This window comes from Pomacea canaliculata, linkage group LG1 (assembly GCF_003073045.1).
Source record: "Pomacea canaliculata isolate SZHN2017 linkage group LG1, ASM307304v1, whole genome shotgun sequence".
Classification (NCBI taxonomy): domain Eukaryota; kingdom Metazoa; phylum Mollusca; class Gastropoda; order Architaenioglossa; family Ampullariidae; genus Pomacea; species Pomacea canaliculata.
The window spans coordinates 25,101,766-25,124,841 of record NC_037590.1 but is presented as its reverse complement, the minus strand read 5'-3'; the positions used below and the strand labels follow the sequence as shown (position 1 = coordinate 25,124,841).

General features: G+C 42.4%; 2 protein-coding genes across 2 annotated transcripts in view; one reads left to right on the top strand and one right to left on the bottom strand.

Moving 5' to 3' along the window:
* The first annotated feature begins 907 nt into the window (after window positions 1-907).
* Window positions 908-4,488, top strand: LOC112573078 (peptidyl-prolyl cis-trans isomerase-like). Its single transcript, XM_025253098.1, has 5 exons — window positions 908-1,132; window positions 2,503-2,533; window positions 2,918-3,103; window positions 3,388-3,463; window positions 3,830-4,488. The coding sequence occupies exons 1-5, from the start codon at window positions 941-943 to the stop codon at window positions 3,960-3,962; spliced, it is 618 nt and encodes a 205-aa protein (XP_025108883.1). The 5' UTR covers window positions 908-940; the 3' UTR covers window positions 3,963-4,488.
* A 988-nt stretch (window positions 4,489-5,476) lies between these two features.
* Window positions 5,477-23,076, bottom strand: part of LOC112560750 (atrial natriuretic peptide-converting enzyme-like) — a 55,710-nt gene continuing 38,110 nt past the window's right edge. The window contains exons 3-20 of the mRNA XM_025232790.1: window positions 22,732-22,857; window positions 22,043-22,173; window positions 20,308-20,375; window positions 19,423-19,577; window positions 16,830-16,862; window positions 16,282-16,521; window positions 15,754-15,849; window positions 15,003-15,257; window positions 14,407-14,550; window positions 13,802-13,912; window positions 12,811-12,921; window positions 12,338-12,470; window positions 11,818-11,931; window positions 11,221-11,285; window positions 10,569-10,752; window positions 9,913-10,184; window positions 9,304-9,461; window positions 5,477-9,091 (exon numbers count right to left, since the gene is read on the bottom strand). Of these exons, the coding sequence (XP_025088575.1) occupies window positions 8,912-9,091; window positions 9,304-9,461; window positions 9,913-10,184; window positions 10,569-10,752; window positions 11,221-11,285; window positions 11,818-11,931; window positions 12,338-12,470; window positions 12,811-12,921; window positions 13,802-13,912; window positions 14,407-14,550; window positions 15,003-15,257; window positions 15,754-15,849; window positions 16,282-16,521; window positions 16,830-16,862; window positions 19,423-19,577; window positions 20,308-20,375; window positions 22,043-22,173; window positions 22,732-22,857 (2,576 nt within the window). The 3' untranslated portion in view covers window positions 5,477-8,911. The remainder of the gene's footprint in view (window positions 9,092-9,303; window positions 9,462-9,912; window positions 10,185-10,568; window positions 10,753-11,220; window positions 11,286-11,817; window positions 11,932-12,337; window positions 12,471-12,810; window positions 12,922-13,801; window positions 13,913-14,406; window positions 14,551-15,002; window positions 15,258-15,753; window positions 15,850-16,281; window positions 16,522-16,829; window positions 16,863-19,422; window positions 19,578-20,307; window positions 20,376-22,042; window positions 22,174-22,731; window positions 22,858-23,076) is intronic.

Genomic DNA, 23,076 nt, shown 5'->3' with positions numbered 1-23,076 from the left:
AGTAAAAATCTGTTTGGGTTGCCAGAAATTACTTTTAAAAAAAATCATTTTGTTTTGGAAGGGGGCACTGAGTAATTTGACGAATTAAAGTGTTTAGGAATCCTTGTGTAGAAAAAAATAGCCGCATTCATTAAATCCGTCGTATCGAATGGCAAAATTACACTAATTAGCGAACTAACCCTGTCCTTTGTTTCTCACATCCATAATGCAACCTGCCGATCTATTTTGAACAATTTTTGTGAACATCGACATCAATGAAATTCATATAGCTACACGCGCATTAAAGAAAAAGGGCTTAATTCTGGGGTGGGTTCTCAACTTGTCAAAGACTGGACTGTGTACAGCAGAGAATCTCAACCTATTCCGCGACTGTACCACGAAAAGGTGAATGTCCACGGGTATCCCTCGCGCGTAAAAGTACTTATTTTTATAATGGCGTGTGCTTATTTATCTTTACCCCTATGGGTACGCGTACCGCCGGTTGAAAGCTTGGGTGTACTGGACTGACTAATGCCCACAATAGGCAAGAGTGGCAGGCCCTGTCAGCTGCCGCGTCTATCCATGTGCTCGATCCCCTACACGACGACTGAGTTCCTCCACCGAATCAGGTGAGAGTACGGTGAAATATACTGACTTGCGTATATCTTCTGTTTTAATCATACCGAGAAATAAATAAAAGGTCTTAAAATTGATGAATATATGACTTAGCAAGTGGCTTGATAAGTGACTTTTTTGGTCATGTCTATCCATGTGTATCATCCTCCTTTGGTGACCTTTGCGGCTTGCATATCCTTCCGCAAAATAATAAGTTAGCCTATTTTTTAGAATGTAAAAAAATTATCGCGAAATTGTTATAACCTATTATTGGAGAGGTTTTTGATGCCAACTATATTATTTTAAATTGCAGGTGTTAATACTGCAAAGAAACGGAAGACAAAGAATGGTGTGCACATTTTCGTACGCTTGCGCGCGCATCTTCCTTTCCCCCGGCGCAAGACGCGGCGTGACTAGCTTGAATTGCAATCGCTCAGTTTTGTTGAGGTTTTTTGGCGACGACAGCAAGATGGGCAGGCCAAGAGTATTTTTTGATATGAAAGCCGATGGCAGAGATATTGGAAGAATAACTTTCGAGGTGAGTGTAAAGAATACTTTTTTTTCAAATGTTGAAACGTGAAGAAGCGGGTCTCCTTCAGCGTCACTGTTCAGGAAAAGAGATCTACAGTTTTACTGGCAAATATCGGTATAACTAAAGGTATCTCAGACGCAGTAATCGTATTTAATAGAATCCTCCGGAAACAGTAGTATTCGAGGCCTAGCCATTTATAACGCTGAATATTAACAACAAGCGGTAAATTTTACAGAGCTAAAAAATGTGCGCCACTACTGATTGCGTTATTGTAAAGCCATTCAGTCTTCTAGTTTAGTGGTATTCTAATGTCCACAGAGGTAGCCAAAGTGGGCGCATCATTTCCACGTTTTACTCGCCATATCATAGTGATCGCTGCTTTTCCAATAGTTTAATTTAACAAGATTTCTTTAATTCTTGCTATTAATTTTTTTCGCGCTGGAAGAAAAGTTATCGATGGTCAAACTCATCTAGTAGTTAATGGGTTATCTGGGTGTTGGCTGGTGTACTGCTTGCAGCATGTCAGCCATCTTGGATCATGCGTGCAGATGACATGCTTTGCCTCAGATTAAAAAGTGCCCTTCCAGTTGGATATTATATTAATTAAAGTACTGGTTTTTACTATAAATATTTGGAAGAAATGCATTGTTCTTGTGGCACGCGATGCCAGGAGCCTTACCTACAGAGCCTAATTTTAACCGGTTAGAAAAATTGCTCCGGAGGCCGGTCAGTTCAATCGAAGCATGTCGATCTTTTGTATGTGTGGGAGAAGAGAGAGTGGATCAGGGTTAATATAAATCTACGTATTCTAACTTTTCTAATTTTTAACATTTTTCGCTTTCGTTTAAAACCATTGCCATGGGACATTTAGCTGTGCCATGTAGACTGCTCTACTATTGCGTACATTAAAATAATATTTTTCTTATGCATATTCCTGCACCACATCTAACAGCATTTACCTTTCATTCGACAATGGCGGTATCACTGAAAAAAAAAATGTCTGCCAGGAAGTTAGTTACAGCAGTTGCCTTTGGAAGGAGACAGCATTTAATTTAAAATAGTTTTAAAAATTGGTCTTTCTTAGGTTTGCTTGTTTGTTCATGGAACAAATATTAATCTTGACAGATAATGTAAAGTCCATTGTACTTAGTTGCTAATAGTACCACACATTTATAAATTACACTAAATGTGTTAATTTGGGTGTTGTGAATGATCATATTTTTGATAGTTGAAGCATTGTTTATTTTTTGTTTTGTTTAAAATTGATATACATTTAAAACTAATTTTTAACATACATCTTTACAGCAGTTTCCATAACAAGCTGCAAAGCAAATTTGCTTGCTTTTGACATTTTTTGTTTGTTTGTGTGCCCACAGTTGTACAGTGATGTTGTCCCCAAGACAGCTGGTAAGATGATCTGAATTGCTTTATTAATGATGAGAATTGGAAGAGTTTTTCTGTTAATCCTAGTAATTCTTTTTTCATGTATTATAATTAAGTTTGACATCTCAGCTTTATCATGACAATTTTAAGGGGGAAAACTTGGCAGTTTAGAATGTAAATGAGTCTCTAGTTCAATAAAAATATTTTTTATTCAAAGCATAGGAAATGTAAATAAGAATCCACTTTACTAGTTCACATGAATAGCAATTATTTGGCTTTGTGTCTTTTACAAAAGAACAAACCATATCAATTGGGATGAAAGGTGATTGATATTTATTGGGTTATTGTGCTTTTTTCATATCATGCATACACTGAAAAGGATTTGTGGTGTTTTATTTCTGGTTCTAGAAAATTTCCGTGCACTGTGCACTGGTGAGAAGGGATTTGGCTATAAAAATTCTTCTTTCCACCGGGTTATACCACAGTTCATGTGCCAGGGAGGTGATTTCACAAGAGGTGATGGAACAGGAGGCAAAAGTATTTACGGCAACAAATTTGAGGATGAAAATTTTAAACTGAAGCACACCAAGCCAGGTAATTTGTCATTTGTAGCTATATTTAATGTAAGCAATATTTTTTTTATATACCCAGAGCAGACGTTAAAGAATTGGTAAATCTTCTTTCCCCCAAGAAAGTCCTTTTCTGTCTGCAAACTGTTTGAGGAAAAATGCTATATCTTATGCAACATTGAAGGATTGAACAGTTTTGTGCTTTGTCACAGAGATCATTGGTGCTGAGACTGTTATTACACAGCAAGTGCACATCCAGCATTTTAGAAAGTGCATTTATACTTCATCCACACCTGTTTTCGTTTGCAGGTCTGTTGTCTATGGCGAATGCTGGGCCCAACACCAATGGGTCTCAGTTCTTCATTACAACTGTAGTCACTTCATGGTGAGAAATTATTTTATTGCTTAGCAACATTAAAAAAAACCCAGTCTTTTCTCATACTTTGTATTTGTTCATTAAGGGTTTTCACTGCCGAAACCCTTGAACATTTAGAGGATAGTGTGTAACAGTAATTTCCTTTTCTTCATAAGTCTGAAATCATTCATGTAGCCTTGTTGGGCATGTCTGTGTATAGATAAGAGTGCACTAAGTGTTCATTTGAAGAGATCTATTGGGAATAGACCTGGTTTTTATAGTTTTCGGGTCAGGGGGGTTCTACAAAGTTCAAGAATAGCTGACCTTTGATTATTAAAATATTTACTTTAGATAAGCCCTGAATATGGTTTTAAGTATATTTATAAATTTTTACAGGCTGGATGGGAAACACGTGGTATTTGGTGAGGTGGTTGAAGGCATGGATATTGTGAAGTCGATTGAGACTTATGGATCTCAGTCTGGCAAGACCTCCAAAAAGATAACAGTTGCAAACTCTGGCCAATTGTAAACATTTGCAGTATGTCATTACATTTGTAGTACAGTAAATTTTGAATAATCATTGTACATTTTCAGCCACAATGTTCCTTTTTGTATTTTGGATCAGTTTTAGATTTTGTTAGTGTAACCAATGATTTTCAAGTATACTGTTTACATACCAGGTACATCTCAAACTTGTTTAAAAAAAAAAGTATAAAATACATGACAAAGTCGTGCAATTTGGTTTTTACTCCCTTTGAACTTGACATTTCATACAGAAAATAAATCCATGCATTATAATCAAATTCTTAAAGACCTAAGAAGTTCTGTTGTGCAAAATATTTCAGTCAAGCAGGAGAAAATTGCAGGTATTTTGCATTTAAAGATTTTTTTATGCTTGGTAAACACCTGGACAATGAAACAGTGAACAAATAAAGAATGCTGCATCAGCAAAATAATTTCTTTCTGGTCACTTTTACTCTAAAAACTGCTTTTAGAAAGAATGTATGGATGCAACCTTTCAGTTCAGTTCACAATAAAATAATGCCTGCAAAGACTGGTACCTGTTCCTGAGAGTTTTTTCCCTTGTGAGGAGAAAGTAATGCATGTTGATAGATCATTCCAGAACCAGGCCTGTACTGCTGCACTTTGTCATAGAGCTATTTTAAAATATTTTCAGCAAGCATAGACCTTATTTTCATCTACTTTTTAATGATGTTCTACCAAAGGCCAAACTTTTAGGCAACTGGAAAGAATGAATTCTATCTGGCAATGGGAGATAATTGTCAGGCTAGATGGAAGCAAAGAATGACCACTTTGGTAGCTACCGGCATGGGTGCTGTCTCCCTTGGGTCTAAATCAGCACTGAGCTTAAAGTTAAGCTTTAATACAGAAAATTGGTCTGTTGACAGTCATTCTGGACAGCAAAACCCTTGAAACGTGGGGAAATGATTTGTAATCCCTGATAGTTGGTGAACAATGAAAATTGTAATCAGGAGAGGGGCTATTAGCCAAAAGATTTTACTATTAAGTTTTTTGTCATGCTGATATTCAAATTGGAAAGTGAACTAGCATGTTTATTCTGAGCAAGCCACATATTCATGGATCCGGAATAATAGTTGCTGATTTGAATATTGCTATTGTTATCAATGGCTGGACATTCTTTTTGTATTGAAATGACCATTCAGAATGGAATCATAACAGCTTTGAAATCAATCAGTTGTTTTACTTAGTGGTTTTGTGACATGAAATTGTTGAAGCTGTGTGACTTGAGCCATTGAAGTTTAATTAAAGATGAGAATGCAAAGGCTATAAGTTGGGGATATGGGCCAATGAAAGCTGTGCATTCAGCATTTTCATACTGTTTTTGTTGTAGACATAATCTGAATGCCTTCCTTTATATTAGGATGTGAAATCTTTATGGTTGAAACAATGAGCATTCTCTAGTAGTTTTTGTAAACCGAGATAGGAAAAAAATCTGAAAACATATCTTAAGCAGGTAACAAATTGTCTCCCACATGTTCACACAAAAAAACAACACATCACTTTGCTGTGTAATTTTATGTAACAAAACAATGAAAAATTTCTAGTTGAAAGCACTTAGCACCTGTAGTTTAAGCAGTTAGAAACTGTAGCCTATCTTGGGTAACTATAGAGAGGTTGCCTAGCTATCTTGTTTTTCTTATTGAGCAGTTCTTTTAATAAAGCTTTCTAATTTTAGTTCATATCAAATTGTTTTTTGTTGGGGAACATTGGTTGTTGGGCATAGAGGCCAGAGTATTTCAACAGCTCCAGTGAGAATAGTTCAATGAAGAAAACATGAGTTGAATTTTCAACTGATTCTTGGTTAAAATATATCAAAATTAGAGTGAGATACAAGCAATATCAAGTGCAGCAATAATGTTTACTAATGTAGAACTTGTGAATTGTTGCGCATTGAACAGAATTGCAGGAACAGTGGGGCTGGCCTGTCACCAGCAGTCGATATTGGTCAGATGAAGGCTGTCTAATGAAAGGACAGTGAACCTCAAGCATTCATATTTTGGAAAAAAATACTTTACAGATTGTGATACAACACGGGGTTTCTGTAGTATAAGAAAATAGCAACATGAGACTATCACCCATATTGCTTTAGTTACAGACATTGTTGGATCCAGCAGTGTACTGGAGGTGGAGGGTCTATTCTATTTGTGGTGATAAGGATTATTTAGTTACATTCATGGAAGAAGAATCTTGCATTTTAAACTAAATTTTGCATGCTGGCTGAAGAAAAACCTGAATATATCTAAAACAGAGCTCTGGGCTTGTGACAGAAATAACACTAGGAGCAATAGTTATGAAGTCTTTGCTCTAGGGCAACATGCAAAACTCAAGGACAAGTAACTTTTTTCTGAAGTGTGCAGACTAGGTAAAAACCTCTGGAGCTGGTATAAAGTGAAAGATTCATTTTGAGTGAAGAGACATGAAGTAGTGTCCTCAGGGTCTTATCATCACATTATCACTACCACAATAAAAATGTTTTTGACCTGGGGAAACTACTCTCACTTGATAGCTACGGTCCCAGGAGACTGGCTATGCACAGGAACACTTCAGGATTATCCAAATAGTTTGTGAAGATCAGTCCAGACTGTAGAATGGATAGAAAACAGCCCTGTTCAGGAACAGCAGGGTAGACTACGATGATGCAGCCATCAATATTTCTTAAAGAAGAAAATATGAAGAGGCAATCCCTAACCCCATTATTGCATTTTGTAGCTTTTTAGTCTTTGTTTTCTTCTTGTGTTGTCTTTAAATATACTGTCTAGCAATTATCAGGAAACTTCATTGCCTTTCTCAGTTTCACTTAAAGCTTCTAGGGTAGAGATTATTCCGTTATTTTTAAAAATATATATATAAACTTGAATAATGTTCTATCCATATCAGAAATTTCAAAGGAATGGAGAAACCTTTCAAAGCAGAAAAAAAGATGATGGAAGATATGAACGCATTTAGGATAAGTACATGACAAATCTTAATAAATGAATCAACTATTTTTGTTTTGAATTATGTTATTTTCTCAAACACTGCACGTTTCAAGAAAATGTGTACGAGTTGTCTCACTTGCTTTTGCTAGTTCTGTCTTTTCAGTTGTTTAGGAAGCAATATTGATATTATTATGATTGAGTCTGAAGTCGGTGGGTTTACTGCTTGTTTATGTGCGTCTTGTACTACTTTGGGTGAGTGCAGGCATTGACAGCACACACTATACATCTAATGCGGGAGTACGTGCAGAAAAGATAAGCGAGACACAGACTTCATTTATAGCAACAACAGTGACTCAATGCCCACCTGCAAACGTTCGAATTACAGCGTTGCAAAGCAAACGAGTTAAGAGAGAGCTTACAAGCACAACTTGAAGTCGTCGTGAATGCAACATTTAGAAGCAAGCTTTTATATATATACACAATTCACAGGAAGCTCAGTATGAGCTGAGCATAATGTCACTTCTGTTTTGGCTGAAAAGTTTCCACATTAACAATAACACGTTTAAGAGATCCTAATAATGAATATAACTTCAAACAACGTGGCACACGAGCTTATAAAGACTTGTGTCCGTGAAATCAATGCATACCTGGAGGTCATTAGCGCAGCCGCTGCTCTCGTCAGTAACACTGCGCTAGCGGGGACCCCAGACGTTATCTGCTAACGCATTGCGGCGACTGGGACTGGAATCGCGTTACTTCTCAACACACTGCCCAAACTCCGACTGGAAACACCTCACATATCAACAGAAGAACAGTTGGTCGATATTAGGTTTTATTGGCTTTTCGCCTTCGTCGACCATTAATGCACACGGCAGTTCATAATGTTTCATTGTTTCTTAACTTAGGGTCCCTCTGTTGCCTTAGCATCAGAAGCAGGGGGTCTGTGTACTTGCCAGCACTCACCAGAACAGTGTTTGCACGCCAAACTACCTAGTGTTTCAGAAGTCCTGAAGAAAGATCAGTGAACAGAGAAGTGTTTGCTTGCCAGACTGCATTGTGTTTCACAAGTCATGAAGACTGACAGAGATGTAGAACGGCAATGATTAACCCGATGAAACTGCTCTCTTTCGAGAAGATGAAGTGGATTTTTTTTTCTGAAGCACGCTTCCGCCATAAATCAATTTCTGGGTTTGCATGGTATGGTCTTGACCTTGTGTACTTCTACAATGATCACGGCTAACCTCCAATGTGCTGTCTCTTAGTTTAACTCCATTACAGACAGGCTGAAAAATTTGGAATAATCACAAACTAAAGCTGACTTTCATTAACTTCCTAACGGCAGCTAAACTACAACCATAATCCATCCATCGGCTTGGCTATGTTTCTGTTGTAGAGCCTTGAGCAGTGAAACGAAAAATATTGCCCAGTTCCACGATACACGTACAAGCCTAAATACCAAGACAATTTTCTCACACACTTGAATCACGAAAACGAATTTGCTTAGCACCGGACCATCTCTGCAGCTGGCTCCTAGCTGCTTATGCGGGTGAAACTTGCAGCTGAGGCAGTTGCCGTCCTCAGGTTAGCCAGCTGCTAGTCGCCCAACACCAGCAGGACAGTTCCACATGCAGTTTCTTCGCTCGTTGTTGACGCTGAGGGTTTTGTTTGCACTACGAAGCCGCATGAACATTTCGCTTTCTTCTTCTCGCCTTGCCTATCCTATTACAAATGAGGATGTACACGCGAAGCCTCACATGAGACAAACTACAGTTTAGGGGTGGATTTTACCCGACTAGACTAGCTTGCTGTAACAGCGAGACTCGCATTTGCACACACACACACACATATCACTTCTTTTTTCAAATACTTTGAAAATCAGAAAGCCCATCCGTTACGAGAAAGAGATGACGGGAAAGAAGAAAAGGGGGAGGCAAGAATGCAAGAATGTACGGTGTCCATGCCAGACTGTCAAACTGCTGGCGACAAGTGTGCAGACGGCGCCAGCAGACGCGGGTGTTCAGGAGTGCGAGTTGTTGGCCATCACCTCGTGAATCCAGTTGAGGTACAGCGGCAGTTTGGTGTAGATGCCGGGGGTGTTAGGCACCGCACAGCGAATCCCCCAGGACACAATGCCTGCTTGGTACCACTCATCCGTTGTGTTGGGTTTTCGGCACATGAAAGGCCCGCCACTGTCACCCTGGGGATGAGAACAGACTTGACAAGCAAAGCAGCTAATCACATCTAGAGATCGAACTAGAGGACAATTCCACCTGGAATCTAGGCACATTCCAAATAATTATCTTCACATTAGAATGAACGAGAGCAGCATACGTCAAAGAGCAGTGCTAAAATGGGGTAGGGGTGTGCGCCACCCGCTCGTACGTCAGGAGGGTGTATGGAACTACTGACCTGACAGGCGTCGTGACCCGCGGCGCCGCCGGCACAGAACATGTTTCTGGTCAGCTTGTAGGCGACGGGCTGGTCAGTGTTCTCCACCGCATGCAGGCACGACTCCCACGTCACGACGTCCAGACTCACCTGACGCACAGCAGGCTCGTACATCACATCTGCACACACACAACACACACACACACACAGCTATCAGTATTAGTACTGCTTGTTAGTACGCAAACACTGTGAGGCATCCCCTCTCCTACAAAGCATATTTATTCGGAAGGAAAGTTGCGATCTCATCTCTTCCAGTCAGATGACTATGACAAGAGTTAAAAATTTGGGGTAAGAGCGGGTAGTCGAGACAGCAAAAGAAGGGGATGCGCTGCCCCCTTTTGGCAATGTGGGATGGGGCTACGATTACAAGACCTGAAAGATTGAAGCATTATTATCTGTGTGATTTACGATGATCGTGCATGAAGTGAAAGAATTATTGTAATCGAAGGAGCTTATCAGCGAACGTGAAGTGTCGTTTATCGTTGTGTGCAACTGTGACGTGCATGCAAACCTATTCGTGTATAATGTACAGTCAGTGCATGCGACACGAGAGCTAACAATGGTACTAACAGACAGAGTCCTTGACTCTTCCCCAGCCGGCAACCATGCAGCGAGTGCCGATGGCGACGAAGTTGCCGACGTCCGGCAGACACACGGGCCGGAGGTAGTCGCTGAGCACGAGAGGCGTGCGCAGTTGGATGAGGGCGATGTCGTTGTCCACTGTCTGGGGGTTGAAGTCCGGGTGCAGAAAGAGTGCCGTGGCTTGCGCAATGCGGTACGGCGAGTAGGATGTGCGGCGAGTGTGGCCTGTCTTGATCGTCCAGTAGTGTGTCTCTCGCACTCTGCGCACCATAGCCAGCCACACAGCAGCACCGTCAGTTAAAGACAGCGTGCGTGTGAGTGTGTGATAGAGAGAGAGAAGTAAACAAAGTTGTAAAGGATCAATTAAACTGCTTTCTGCGTTTACTATTAAGAAATGAAGCACTAATGACAGCCATGTGACCTAATTACATTATTTCGGGCTACACTACATTGTAATGTTATCAAAGTTCTCGATCCCATTATAGTCATGAATAATAAAGTACAATGTAATGTTTAGGGTTACAATACATGATAGTGTTATCAATGTTCTAGATCCCATAATAATCATGATGAAACATATCGTGGCTGTCATGGTAGCAACAAAGCGATGGATGTCATGATGTCAGCATGCAGCATCCACTCACCCTCCTCCCACACAGTGGCCTGCAGTCAACACCCACTGGGGGGCGATGACGCTGGCGCCGCAGAAGAACTTCTCGTCAGAGCCGCCGTGCAGGGAGGCCATCCAAGGCCAGGTGCCGGGTGTGACCTCCTCTCCCCCAACCACACGCAGCAGACTCTCGTGGTGCGCAGGCCGCGTACCGCACACTGCCACAAAGATACGCATGGTTGACCACAGCACACGCTCCACTGCCGTGACTGCCAGACTAACACTTCGGCCTGCCAGCCAGCCAGCCACACCTTTTTACACTTCTGTTCTTTTTGTTAGTTTGACTTTTTGGATGATAATCGCTGTAACTATAACATCTCTCAAATTGCAATAACCGTTAGAAACAGAGAAAAGCGAAAACATGAACCCAGTATTTAATACAAGTATTTCAGAATAAAAATACAACCCTGAAATAAACGAAGATGGTAAAAAAGAAAGCATACCAGCAATGCTGTATTTATGCTTGCCGTATTTATTGAACAAAATAAACCTAAAAAATTACTTCTTACATTGCCTTCTGGAAAAAAAGAAAATAATGTCTGGAAAGTGGGAAGGAGGGTTAATCTGACGGAGGTACTCAGGTACACCGTACAAGCCAAGACCTTTGGCACCGTTGGTGAGCTTACCTGGCTTCCAGCAGGACACCTTGACCACGTGTTCGCGGCCATCGTCACTGGGACAGGCGGCCAGCCTGCGACACAAACATCTTCCAGCTACTCACTGTTGTCTCGTTTCGTCGTCACACATCAACGTTCTTTTCTAGCTCCTTTTTATGTGGTTTTGTCGTCAGTGACAAGTCTGTTGGTGAGCTTGTCTTTGCGCATGCTCAGCAAGTAAATAATTTAGTTTGATAGACGCTCGTACTTGCACACATAGACTCATAGTACAGTTTGATACATGTAAGTAACTGCGGTTTGCGGTCGATTTTTTTCCCCATATTAACATTCACCAAAGATTTTTCTTTAAATTATTTCTTCCCTGGTAACCTTCAAACAACTACCGTGGCTTCTGCATCTTTATTTACTGACCTTGTTCCTTGTAACTTTGGCAACTCAGTCTGCAAAGCTACAAGACGTTGTCAGCAAGGACCATTCAGATGAAACTGGTTATGCTAAGTTACACTCCCTTTGCGAACAGAGGACGCCAGCCATGTCCCCTCTGAGTAAGTTGTCTTTAGAGAGTACGACTCGAAACGTTCCGTACTCATCTCTGTGATAGCTCACCCTTTGATAAGAAAACTCTGTAGTCTGTCGGGGTAGGCGCCGAGCCGCAGACTTGTCAACAGACTCCTGTGGCTGCCGTTGCTGGGAGTTTCATAGGACGTGGACAGCACGTCACTGTTACAGACAGAGCAGACGGCAAACACGTCAAAACGCTGCACGACAAAGGACATTGAGCGCTCGGTGGGTCAGCTGATCAAAGCCAATTTCTAAGAAACGTATCTGGTGGGCAAAGATGGGTTGGCGCCCAACAAATGGAAAATGGCTCTCAAGTCTCATGTCATCTATTTGACGAAAACATTATCTATTTCTTAATATCAGCTCAACGAACCGAAAAGGGCGTACACATATACACTAATAGTATTTAATATTAACTAATACGATTGTATACTATTGTTGAGCACAGCTATTGTTTTACGCTCGTTTGACTGCTGTTTAAAAACAAAACGTAAGTGTGCAGAGGTGTAGAAGTAGTTGTTTGTCGGGTGACGTCATCTGTAACCAAGCTGTTGGGTGACGTTACCTGTAACCAAGCTGGCGGCACGTGAGCAAAGACATAGAGAAGTTCCAGCCGTTGGAGCATATGCCCTCCCACTCTCCGGTCAACGGATTGCGCACCTCCAAGAGGCGGTCATCGCCGTCGGCCCCCACACGCACTGTTAAATAGTGTCAGCAAGTAACAGATTGTTATAAACATGCCGACAGACAGACAGACAGGCAGGCAGACAGGCAGGCAGGCAGACAGACGGACGGACGGACGGACGGACGGACGGACGGACGGACGGACGGACGGACGGACGGACGGACAGACGGACAGACGGACGGACTGCAAGAAAGGGTGCGTGTGTTCATGTGAGCGTGTCTGTGCATGCCAAAATGAAATAAATAATAATTGACAAATTCCAGTTGTGGTTTACAGAATTTGAGCTGTCTTCTTCACAGGAAAGTACTATATATACTTCAACATTACGATATCCTCCTCGTCGCTTACCACACTCCGACTCATCCACTCCCTCATAACAGTGGTCGTCGCCGTCGCACACGTTGGTGGTGTTGATGCACAGCATGGACACAGGGAACACCTGGTCTCGTGGCTCTGACAGACGGCTGCACACACACACACACACGTACACACGTACACGCAATGCAAAGTAAAAAAATCCACTATCCACAAAAGCAGTTGATGTGGAAGATCAAAATAAGAAATCAGTATCAAAGCCAGAAGGTCTAGTTGGACTGTGTTGAATGCACGAACTAAAATCAGCGAAGAGTAATCTAGGGGCTTGTCCAGATGTTTGTACAGTGTGTTCACAATGAACAACGTGGCATCAACACCCTCCCCTTCCTATCAGCAAATTGCTGTTTACTCTCTACAGATGCTAAGATGAGATTTTTGACAATCTTCTCAAGAGTTTTCATTACGAGGGAGGTTAGTGCTCTTGGCCGCAAGTCATTAGGTTGACAAGGATTGGTTTTAGGGGAGTGGGACGATGTTGGAAAGTTTCCAGAGTGCTGGAATGTACCCCGAGGTAGAGATGAATAGAGATGTTGAAACATTCCGCCTGACTGACAGCACAGGAGACACGCCCACACATCCCATCAGCCCCTGCGACTTGTTCACCTTGACCTTCTTTAGCGATTCCATCACACAGACTTGAGAAATAACTTTGTCGTTATCGGAGACAAGCGACTGTCGAAGTTCCCTAACTTTATCAGAAAAATCCTGGTTTTCAAGTTTTTTTTTAAAACATTTGGCAAGTCCCGATCACTCACCCCATTGAGTTTGATTTTCGAGTGCAATCCGTCTTGTGATCACCAGGCGCTCCTGCTCACCGGCGGGAGTGTATGAGCTCGATATACTCACCACACTATTTCCAATAGGTCACTGACCGCATTGACTGTGTCAGCCCCGTCAGTCACCGCAGTTATTTATTTATTTTTTTTATCCATAACAGTTAAGCCAGAGTAGTTCTACTATGTCACCCACCGCAGTCTTTCTCATCCGTGTTGTCCTCACAGTCCCGGTAGCCATCGCAGACCCACGAGGCCTTGACACAGCGCGTGCCGCGGTCACAGTGCATCTCGCCCACCTGACAGTCTGCAGCAAGACAAAGCGTCCATGGAGCCAGTGACACAATACATTTCTAATTTCAAACATTTGAGGCTTTAGGGCTATTCAGGTTGTTTTACATAGTGCAGCAGCAGTTTTAGAACTTTTAAAACTAAAATTATTTTAAATAAGATGAAACTGCTTAAGCCAGACTTTTGGTCTCGTCAGTTCAATTTTTTCATATGCGCTGGTACAACGCATCTGAATGGCATAGGAACGATTTTTTTTTTTTTTTTGTAAGAAATTTCCGAATTTGCTTATCTGAATGGTTTGAAGGTTTAGAAACATGTACAACTATAGCTCCAGACGATTAGTTGTACCGCAACAATCAAGAAAATGGGCGATAGGGTCAAGAAAGAGCAAATGCCAAATGTGTGTCGTCAGTTTTGTCCGTTTCTGTTCAGCTGTTACATGCAAAAGTGATGTTAGCACATGTAAGGAGGACTGACGAGTGTCGGCACAGTGTGCATGACATGACGTACCGCCCAGGTCAGGGGGTTCCCTCGCCTGGCTGTAGCCCACACAAACCCCGGGCTCAGGGGAGTCTGGGAGTCGGTCACAGCTCAGCGCCTCCGGCCATGGCATGTAGAAGATGTCCAGAAAGATCTCACAGCGATCGCGGGTAGCTGCCAAGGGAGATATAGTCAGCGGCGTTACAGGAGCTGCACCAGTGGTGCCTCGTGACACACTAGATATTTGTGTATTACAGAGACTGTACTGTCTTGAACAAGAAAATCTACAGTCTTATATCAGAGTTAACAATTGGTTGTTGTTTTTTTTCCATAACACAAATGGTTTAAGTCAACCAGAAAATTTGTAATTTGTCTTCTTTATTTCGTGCCTTGTCTTTAAATTTCCTCAAAACACGTTTTTATTTCATAATGTCGATGGCGCGCATTCATGTCAAGATAAGTTTCTGCCGTTACCATAGATACAAAATGGAGCCGTTGTTTTTGCTTATACTACATTTCGCAGATGACGATGCAGTCAGATGTGACTTACAAAATTTACAAAAACCTATAACACATTTTTTTAAAGCTTGCATTCAAATGGAAAAAGAGCTCTCCCTCGCACATACCCTGACAGAGACTGCGGCATGGCGGGACCAGGTGATGACCCAGGGTCTGGTTGCCGGAGCAAGGCGGAAGGAAGGCCGAACACGCGAAGACCATGAGGTACTTGTAACAGGACGTGGCCGCCTCCAGCGCCTTCATTAACAGGATCATGTTCGTCACTTCATCCTCACCTTCGTTGCCGATCATATTTGGAAAGGACGTGTTGTTGAAACCCTCCTGCAGACAATGCTGGTTGCGGACTGGAATACAGGCCGGCGCTACACCAAGAGTAAAGAGGATGGTCAAGAGTTAGCCACGATACACGTACTCACACACACACACATTGTCATAGACATAAACACACATAGACACATAAAGGCTGCTAATTGTTGAAATGGTACAGAGGCCACCATCGAACTAGTCGGAAGATCTGCAACAAGGAGTTTCTCTCCTTTCGATGGAAAGATCCCCCCTCCCGTAACTTCTCATCCAGACTGTGACTGTGGCACCTGCATCCTAAAAACAAGACTCGACCCAATGTACAGGAAACTAAATTTTGTTTTTATTGTCGGCGGTCGCGCTGCTTTCCTCACTACTCGATGTGAGGTGAGACTGGAGTCCATGCTTGAATGTATTTGTTGGTATTTGCTGACCTCGGCACACACGTAGCCATGGTAATTGGTTGTCTCGTTCCCTGTTCCTACATTTTATAGGCGGCAATATTATCTTACAGGGTTCGCTTACTGAAATACCGGCAAGTGGAAACAAGTTTACGTTTGTAAGGGTTGGCCATGCAGACACCGGGGTCAGAACTCTCGGGCAGCCGCGAGCAGTCCAAGGGAAAGGAGAAATTACATTTGGTCTGCACGTCTGGAAAACAAGAAAACCTTTAAAAATGGAAAGCTTACAGAAGTTAACACATTAAGTCTCACATGGTAACTAGTTCTTACACTTGATTGTTATTAACATTAAACAGAAAATGTCAGAGGAAGAACTAGTCAATACATATCAACTGAAACAACAACAACACAGCAAACAGACAAGCAGCTGGTCACGGACCAGTTCATGTCTCCGTGTCTTTCAGATTATTTTAACCCCTTCGTGAGCTATGGACTGCAAGTGTAGATGGAATGTATGGGAGCATGAATGAGGACGTTAGATAAAATTGTCGGATGTGCAGAAAACAAACTGTTTGATCGTTAAATGTCAACTGCTTGCCCAGTGTGATTAACAAAAGAGAGGTGCCAGAGATCTTGATGATAAAATCATTAATGACAATGACGATGGTTCTGCATGCTTCACCTTCACAAAAGGAGCGGCAGGGTGGAATGGGGCGGTGGTGGGGGCCGCACTCGGGAGCGAGGAGTCCGCACAGGAACTTGAAGGTGTACCCGTGGCAGGCCGTGGAGAAGACCTTGGTCACCTGCAGCAGTGCGTGAGACGCGATCTCCTGAGTCGGGTGGCCCAGGATGTTGGGGAAGACTGTCAGCTGGTAGTCGGTTACGTTGATGCACTCAAATATCCGAACCATCTCGCACTGGTCTGTGACGGAAATGACCATGTTTTGTGACCCAGAGTAGGGAGTTGGAGGGTAGGGGTGTGTGGGGTGGAGTGAGCGGTAGAGAGCAGAAACAAACAAGTGAAAGTGAGATGAAGTAACAGGGGAAACACCAGCTAGCTACAATATTGTGCCAGTTACAAGAATATTAATTTTAAATAATAATTATACACCTAAGAGTATTTGAAGTTAAATCATGATTAAGTAATGTAAGTTTGGGAGAGTATTAACCGTATACTGACCAAGACGAAAAAAAAAATCTCTAATCTGTCCCTACTTGTGTGTACCTTACCTGACGGCTTGACACTTGCAGGTGGGAGCAACACTGTAAGAGACATTAACACTGACATCAATCTTCTGACGTCTGTCTGTCTGTCTGTCTGTCAGTCAGTCATAGGTACCATCTTAAATTACGATATTGTTCCATGTCTTAAGGTACGTCGCAGTTTCTTCTGTCCACAATTTTGTCCATTTGTATTCCCGTACTCTATTTATAGGAACCTTCTCTTTACAGCTACCGGTTGTCGTTATTGATGATGATGATAATGATGAGGATGAGCAGGAGAATAATGATGAAATAAGTCGTATGATCCATAAATCAAGGCGCACGCACACAGCCGGTGACAGTAGGAAATACAAAACAAGTAATACACAATAAGAAGCAGCGAAAATATGAAGGAGTGAAGTGATTCTTGAGAGATGGTTTTAAGGTTGAGATAGACGAAGAATGCCTGACATAGAAGGGTAGAGAATTCCAAAGTTGAAAGTTGAAGTCTCTAAAGAGATAATGAGCGACAACAGTCTGAATGGCGATTCCTCGCTCTGTTTCACGCGACTGACCAGCAGGGGCACCGCTGACAGAGGGCGAGGAGGATCAATCCACCAACAATCGCCTCAGTATTGCTTGCAGCCATTGAAAGCGCACATTGGCAACGTAATTAAAAACTGAGGAGACAAAATGGAAGAGACCTTAAAAAATGCCTATAACTCTTGTAGAACGCGAGAAAGAAAAGTAACATTCAGCTATTTGTGTCTCTTGACTGGAACCAATAGTTGTGGGTCCTGCACAGGACGGCCAGTCCACTCCTTCACGTTCCTAAGTCAAATTGTTTTCCTCTAACCCTTTTCGACAAAGTGTTGTGCCGGGTCACATGACCAAACAGACCAGCTTTCACCCCTCGACTGTTACAAGTAGGGGTCCCTGCGAGTGTGGCCATCTTGCTTCCTACAAACTCACGACGCCAAGACACAGTTTATAAACCAGAAAAGGGTTAGAATTAGGATCAAAGATTAGCTTAGGGTTAGGATTAGGGCTTGGATTAGAGGTTTTCCGGTTTCAGAGTGTGTGCCATAGCGTCCTTGACAATTTTGTCAATATGTCATGAACCGTTTTGAAAGTTGTCTCCCAGATGAACACGGCAGTGTCTGCTAATGAGCACTGCAATCTATAAACACTTTGATCACTTTCACAGTTTGGCGGAAGAGAGCAATAAGTGCTGGAGGGCTCGATGGCCGCATTGTCTGGCCGGAAGGAAACGGCCCAGTGAAAGTCGATCGACTGAGCGATTGAACGTCGGTAGTGCCAGTGAGCCACTCACTTCCTGACACGTCACCGCGGCTCTGACATGTCAGCTTACAAAGTCAAGATAAAATGTTTGAGTCACTAAACTATTGTTGATCTGCAACTACTTTCATAGTTGCTACAGTGAACTCAGCTCATGCTTCAGTGTTACGGCCATCAACAATGAACTCACTTATCGATATTAATTTAACATTAATTTAACATGACCACGTTATGGGTGTGTGTGTGTTGGGGGCGGGGGTGAACCTAGAAAAATAAAACAACCTCTCAATTCCTTCAGTCCCGGTAGAGATGTGTTAATCGCTGGGGACTGGCATTGTAATATTGTTGATGTCTGCAGAACAAAGAGCGAGGCGTGATGCCGTGGCAGCTGCTGGTGGTGGTCACTGCATTTTGAATGAGACCGAGAACATGTGTGATGTCAGCTCAAGATGGTGCGAGACAGAGCGAGAATTTATTTATTGAAAGGATGCGATGAGAAATGTATGTTTTGCTCTGTCTAAAGGGTGGGACTACATCAGCTGAGTCACTGGGTAGTTTGTATAATGCATGCCGACAAAACGATTGAAAGTGCGTGGGCAGAACTGGAGACAGGAGATTTACAATATCTCGGTGTCTGGTGTCACAACTTCAAAGAAAATGTTCAAAAAAGGAGTTTATGTTCATGAAAACACGATTACCTTTCGTTTTAGCCTAACCAGGGTGTGTAAATCTGTTACTCGTAGGTAGCGACTAAAATCCCTTATTCATCAGCTCTGAATAGGTTATTTTTTTTTTTAAATCGTCTTTTATTCCACGTCGGTGGGTTCTCTTCCGATAACTGTCTTCCATGGAGAGCAAGTATGGCGGAGATAGTGACTGATCTAATTCAACAGAAAACTTAATAGGAAAAAGAGAATTTTGGAGACCTTATAAATAAACTGGACATACGTATTTATTGAATTTATAAATAGAGAATAGCGGTGACCATGAAACTGATTACTGAATGAAGACAAAGCTCAACCTCAGTTCTATACAGTTAATATCAAACATTATCAAAATAGTCATGAAATCTGAAACTACCAAGCTATATATACCTGTGTACAGAAACTCGGAATATGCAACGTTTTCCTCGTCACACAAACGAACGAACTTGCATTCGAAAATAAGCGCATGAGCTTAAATGACTGAAATGTTGGTACAGCGCACATGCACGATGTAAGATATGCATGACGATGTGAGATGATCTGGTGTAGTGACGTCACCGGCAGACACAACAAGTCATACACTGACGACGTCACAGGCTGACGTCACGGTAACCTACCATCAGGCTTCAAGTAGACCGACTCCCTGTTGACGGCAATGATGCTGTCCTGGAGACCATCTTGGATCAGCCTCACCATTTCCCTCACGTCTTGTGACGTCAGCGAGCGCGGTTCTTTCAAGCGAATAACAAAGTGTAGCACGACACTTCCTCGGCTGACAGACAAACAGATGTAGATACATGTAGCGGTGTAAGAACTGTCTACATGGGCAGTTACAACTCAGCTCATGTCGACCTTCCGAAACTTTAAAGTGTCAACACAAAATGCACTTTAGCTGATGATGATAATAATAATGATGATGATGATAATAATAATAAATGGACAATTTGTAAAGTGCATACTCACACTCCTAAGCAGCATGCTCTTAGCGCTGAAGAACAAGAACAAAACAAGGACAGCATACGAGGGACAGGGAAACAAACAAACAACATTTGAACTATAAAAGAAAAAACAACCGTACTAAACGAAGAATAAAATCAAATACAGAAAACACAAAGAGGAACCAAATAACAAGAACAAGAGCTGAGAGTAACATGATATTGTAAAAGGAAGGATGTGAAAAAGGACTTGCATTATGGGAAAGGTTGTTAGAATATTTACGGAAGAGGTGTTATCAGTGCATTTTAAAAGGATTCAATAGTGAGTAGGTGGCGGATATGATACAGTGGAGTTACAGAATAGAAACATAGTTACTACCTTCTTTCCACTTTTCTGTGTCTCACTCACACACACCCACACACACACACACACACACGCACGCACACACCCACCTACACACATATGCGCGCGCACACACACACAGATACATAAGGATGGGCACACAACCACGCTCTGAGACTAAAAGCCATGTTACAGGAGCTCGTGTTTTAACTAAAACCTTTTACCTGATTCGTAAAATATCAGTTCTGCTGTACACGTCCATAAATCGACTTGTCTTAAAAATATGATCCATCTGAAAAAAAGATAAACAAGTTCATAAATAATGATGGCACTGAGACAGTTTCTAATCAGCTTACTCGATGTTTATGGACCCCAGCCCGTACAGTGGTCACTGGAGACGTTAAACACCTTGAGAACGGCTGTATGACGTATGACGTATGACACCCTGTATGACGTAATCTCCCGGTCTCCTCTCGCCACCCTCACGCGATCACGAGAGCTTGACGTCATTATTCCAGCCATCCTTGTGTCCATGGAAACTCGTGAAAAATGTACAATGTTTTAGAAACTCGCATTACTGAAAAGTGAGGATGTACATAATTATAAAAATGAAGTCAGCCACTTGTGTGAGCAGACAAGACGATTCTCTCTGTGTGGCCACACCCCTCGTCCCTGTGTTGCACTCATCAGACACCTGAATAATATTCTGAAAACCAAATGTGATGTCCACACATCCTACACAACAAACAACATGCCATCAATCTCTAACGGTACAAATATAACTGTTATATGGTCAATCTGGTTTTCTGTCAGGCCATCAGCGGAAGTCCAAGTTGTCTTGTGTATATTTTTGGGAACACAGTGCCACCTATGACATGGTCATTGAAAGTGCAGAAGTCTGTGAAGAGCTCCCTGTTTTCATTGCGGGTGTCGAAGCCATGTCTTCCCATGATGAGCTCCCTGTTGGTGTTATCATCTCCCACTTTGGCATTTAGGTCTCCCATAATGATCTTCGGATCTCTTCTAGGTGTGTGGTCAAGAAGAGACTGCAGGGAGCTGTAGAAGTCTTCTTTTTCCTCTTCCTCTGCTGCATTGGTTGGTGCATAGCACTGGATGATGGTGATCTTCCTTCCTTTGGCATTGAATCTTGCAGACATGAGCCGTGGTGATAATTGTTCCCAGGCCATCAGTGCCTTTGTTGCCTCTGTTGACATCAGCAGTGCTACACCCTGGGTATGATTGTGGTCCATGTCTTTGTGGCCAGAGTAAATAACGGTTTCTCCTGATGTTAGTCTGGTGTGGCCAGTTTCATACCATCTAGTTTCGCATAACCTGAGAACCCTGATGTTGTATTTGCTCATTTCTCTTTCCACTTGAGCTGACTTGCCACTGTCATAGAAGGTTCTGATGTTGCAGGTCCCTATCCTGGTTCTTGTCTTGGTCAAAAGATGAGTCGGCAAGCTGGCCTCCCTAATGCTTTCACCAGCATGCGTCATAAGCTCTTCTAGAAAGGACTCTTCCTGACCAGGCCCATGTTGTGGTATTGTTGCGGTTTCTGTAACAGCTTTTGTTTTTATATGAGTGAGTTGTTAGCAAAACCCCCGACCTGGAGGGCCAGGGTGCAATATTTTAGTCTGGCCTCTCCCCTGACAGACCTGTTGGGCTTGGTGAGACCTGCCAGGAGCACAAGGCTCCCGCTCTGTGAATCGACAAGGCGCAAGCCACCAAGTGGTGGCTCTACTGCTGTGTTGACTGAAAACTTGTCCAGCTTTGCTAACTACGTTTAACAGTATTGTCAGTGTTTATATCCCATTTATAGTTGGCAATTAAAAGCAGGGCTTAGGTACTTAAAAAGAGGGAAAAGTGATGTTTTACGCAAGCCAGCACCAATATCACGGCCATGTTGACAGGAGCCACACGCAGAGAAAGAACATAAGAGATTTCTCAAGCGAACATTACCTTGAACTGAAAGGATTCTTGTAAAATGTTGAAGTGAGCCGAGCTGTTGTCTCCATATCCTTCTCTATATACAGAAAATGGGCCATCTTCTATCATAAGGCTGCCTTGCACTCGGCTGCTTATAGTTATCACTGCAAACAGCACAAATGACAAACATTGTGAAAACACAAACAACGGTCACCGTGAAAAGAATAAATTACAATCACGGCAAAAAAGAAAAAAAAAAAAGAGAAGAAGTCGTATGCTATGAATTACTAGAAGGACAAACAGCAAATCCCCTTAACACCGTGAGTGGTGTGAATTACACTCACTACACCATCATTCAGAAAGCAAAGAGTAGGATGGGGAAGAGAAGAAGTAGACGAGTGAAAAAGCCGCTCTGACGGGTGTGTGTGTGGGTGGGGGGAGTTTAAACACCTGGAAAATAAGTTTCCTTTAGAGGGGTTCCAGGCTCAATAGTGTTCTGAGCGCCCTGGATGTGACAACAAATAGTCTAGTTGGGTCAGACCCATGCACCAACGGTCTCTGTGACTGTTAGTCGTTTGCCGCCTCCCTGTGATGGGATGGGGGAGGGGAGGTCGTGTTCTGTCATACACGCTCAGACCGACGCTCATACGCGCATGCACACATACTCCACACAGACATAGCAGTACACACACACATACACAGAGATATACATGCATACATACATTCGCGTTCTCTCTCTTGCTCGCTCGCTCTCTCTCTCTCGCTCCCTGCACGCAAGTCGCTGGAGGTGGAGTCCAGGTGTTTCTCACCAGATGAGGGCGATGTGCGTATAGAGGAATCTTGATTCTCTGAAACACACACAGACCAGCACACGTTAACCTGTAAAGCAAAGGAAACGGAAGAGAAGGAACAGAAAGGAAAAAAGGGAGATCAGAAAAAAGAGAAGTACGATAATGAAGATAAAGGAAGGAGAAAGAGAAGTCACTAGATCGAGTTTGAAATAAGGAAGTCTAGTCATGAGATAGCATTGAACTAGTCATAAACATTTTTAACTGATTAAAGGTCTA

Excerpts from the sequence above, each read along its gene's own strand:
- LOC112573078 (XM_025253098.1), top strand. The coding sequence starts at position 941 with ATGGTGTGCACATTTTCGTACGCTTGCGCGCGCATCTTCCTTTCCCCC. Across the intron at positions 1,133-2,502 it reads TTGGAAGAATAACTTTCGAG|TTGTACAGTGATGTTGTCCC; the intron begins GTGAGTGTAAAG and ends GTGTGCCCACAG. Across the intron at positions 2,534-2,917 it reads TGTTGTCCCCAAGACAGCTG|AAAATTTCCGTGCACTGTGC; the intron begins GTAAGATGATCT and ends TTCTGGTTCTAG.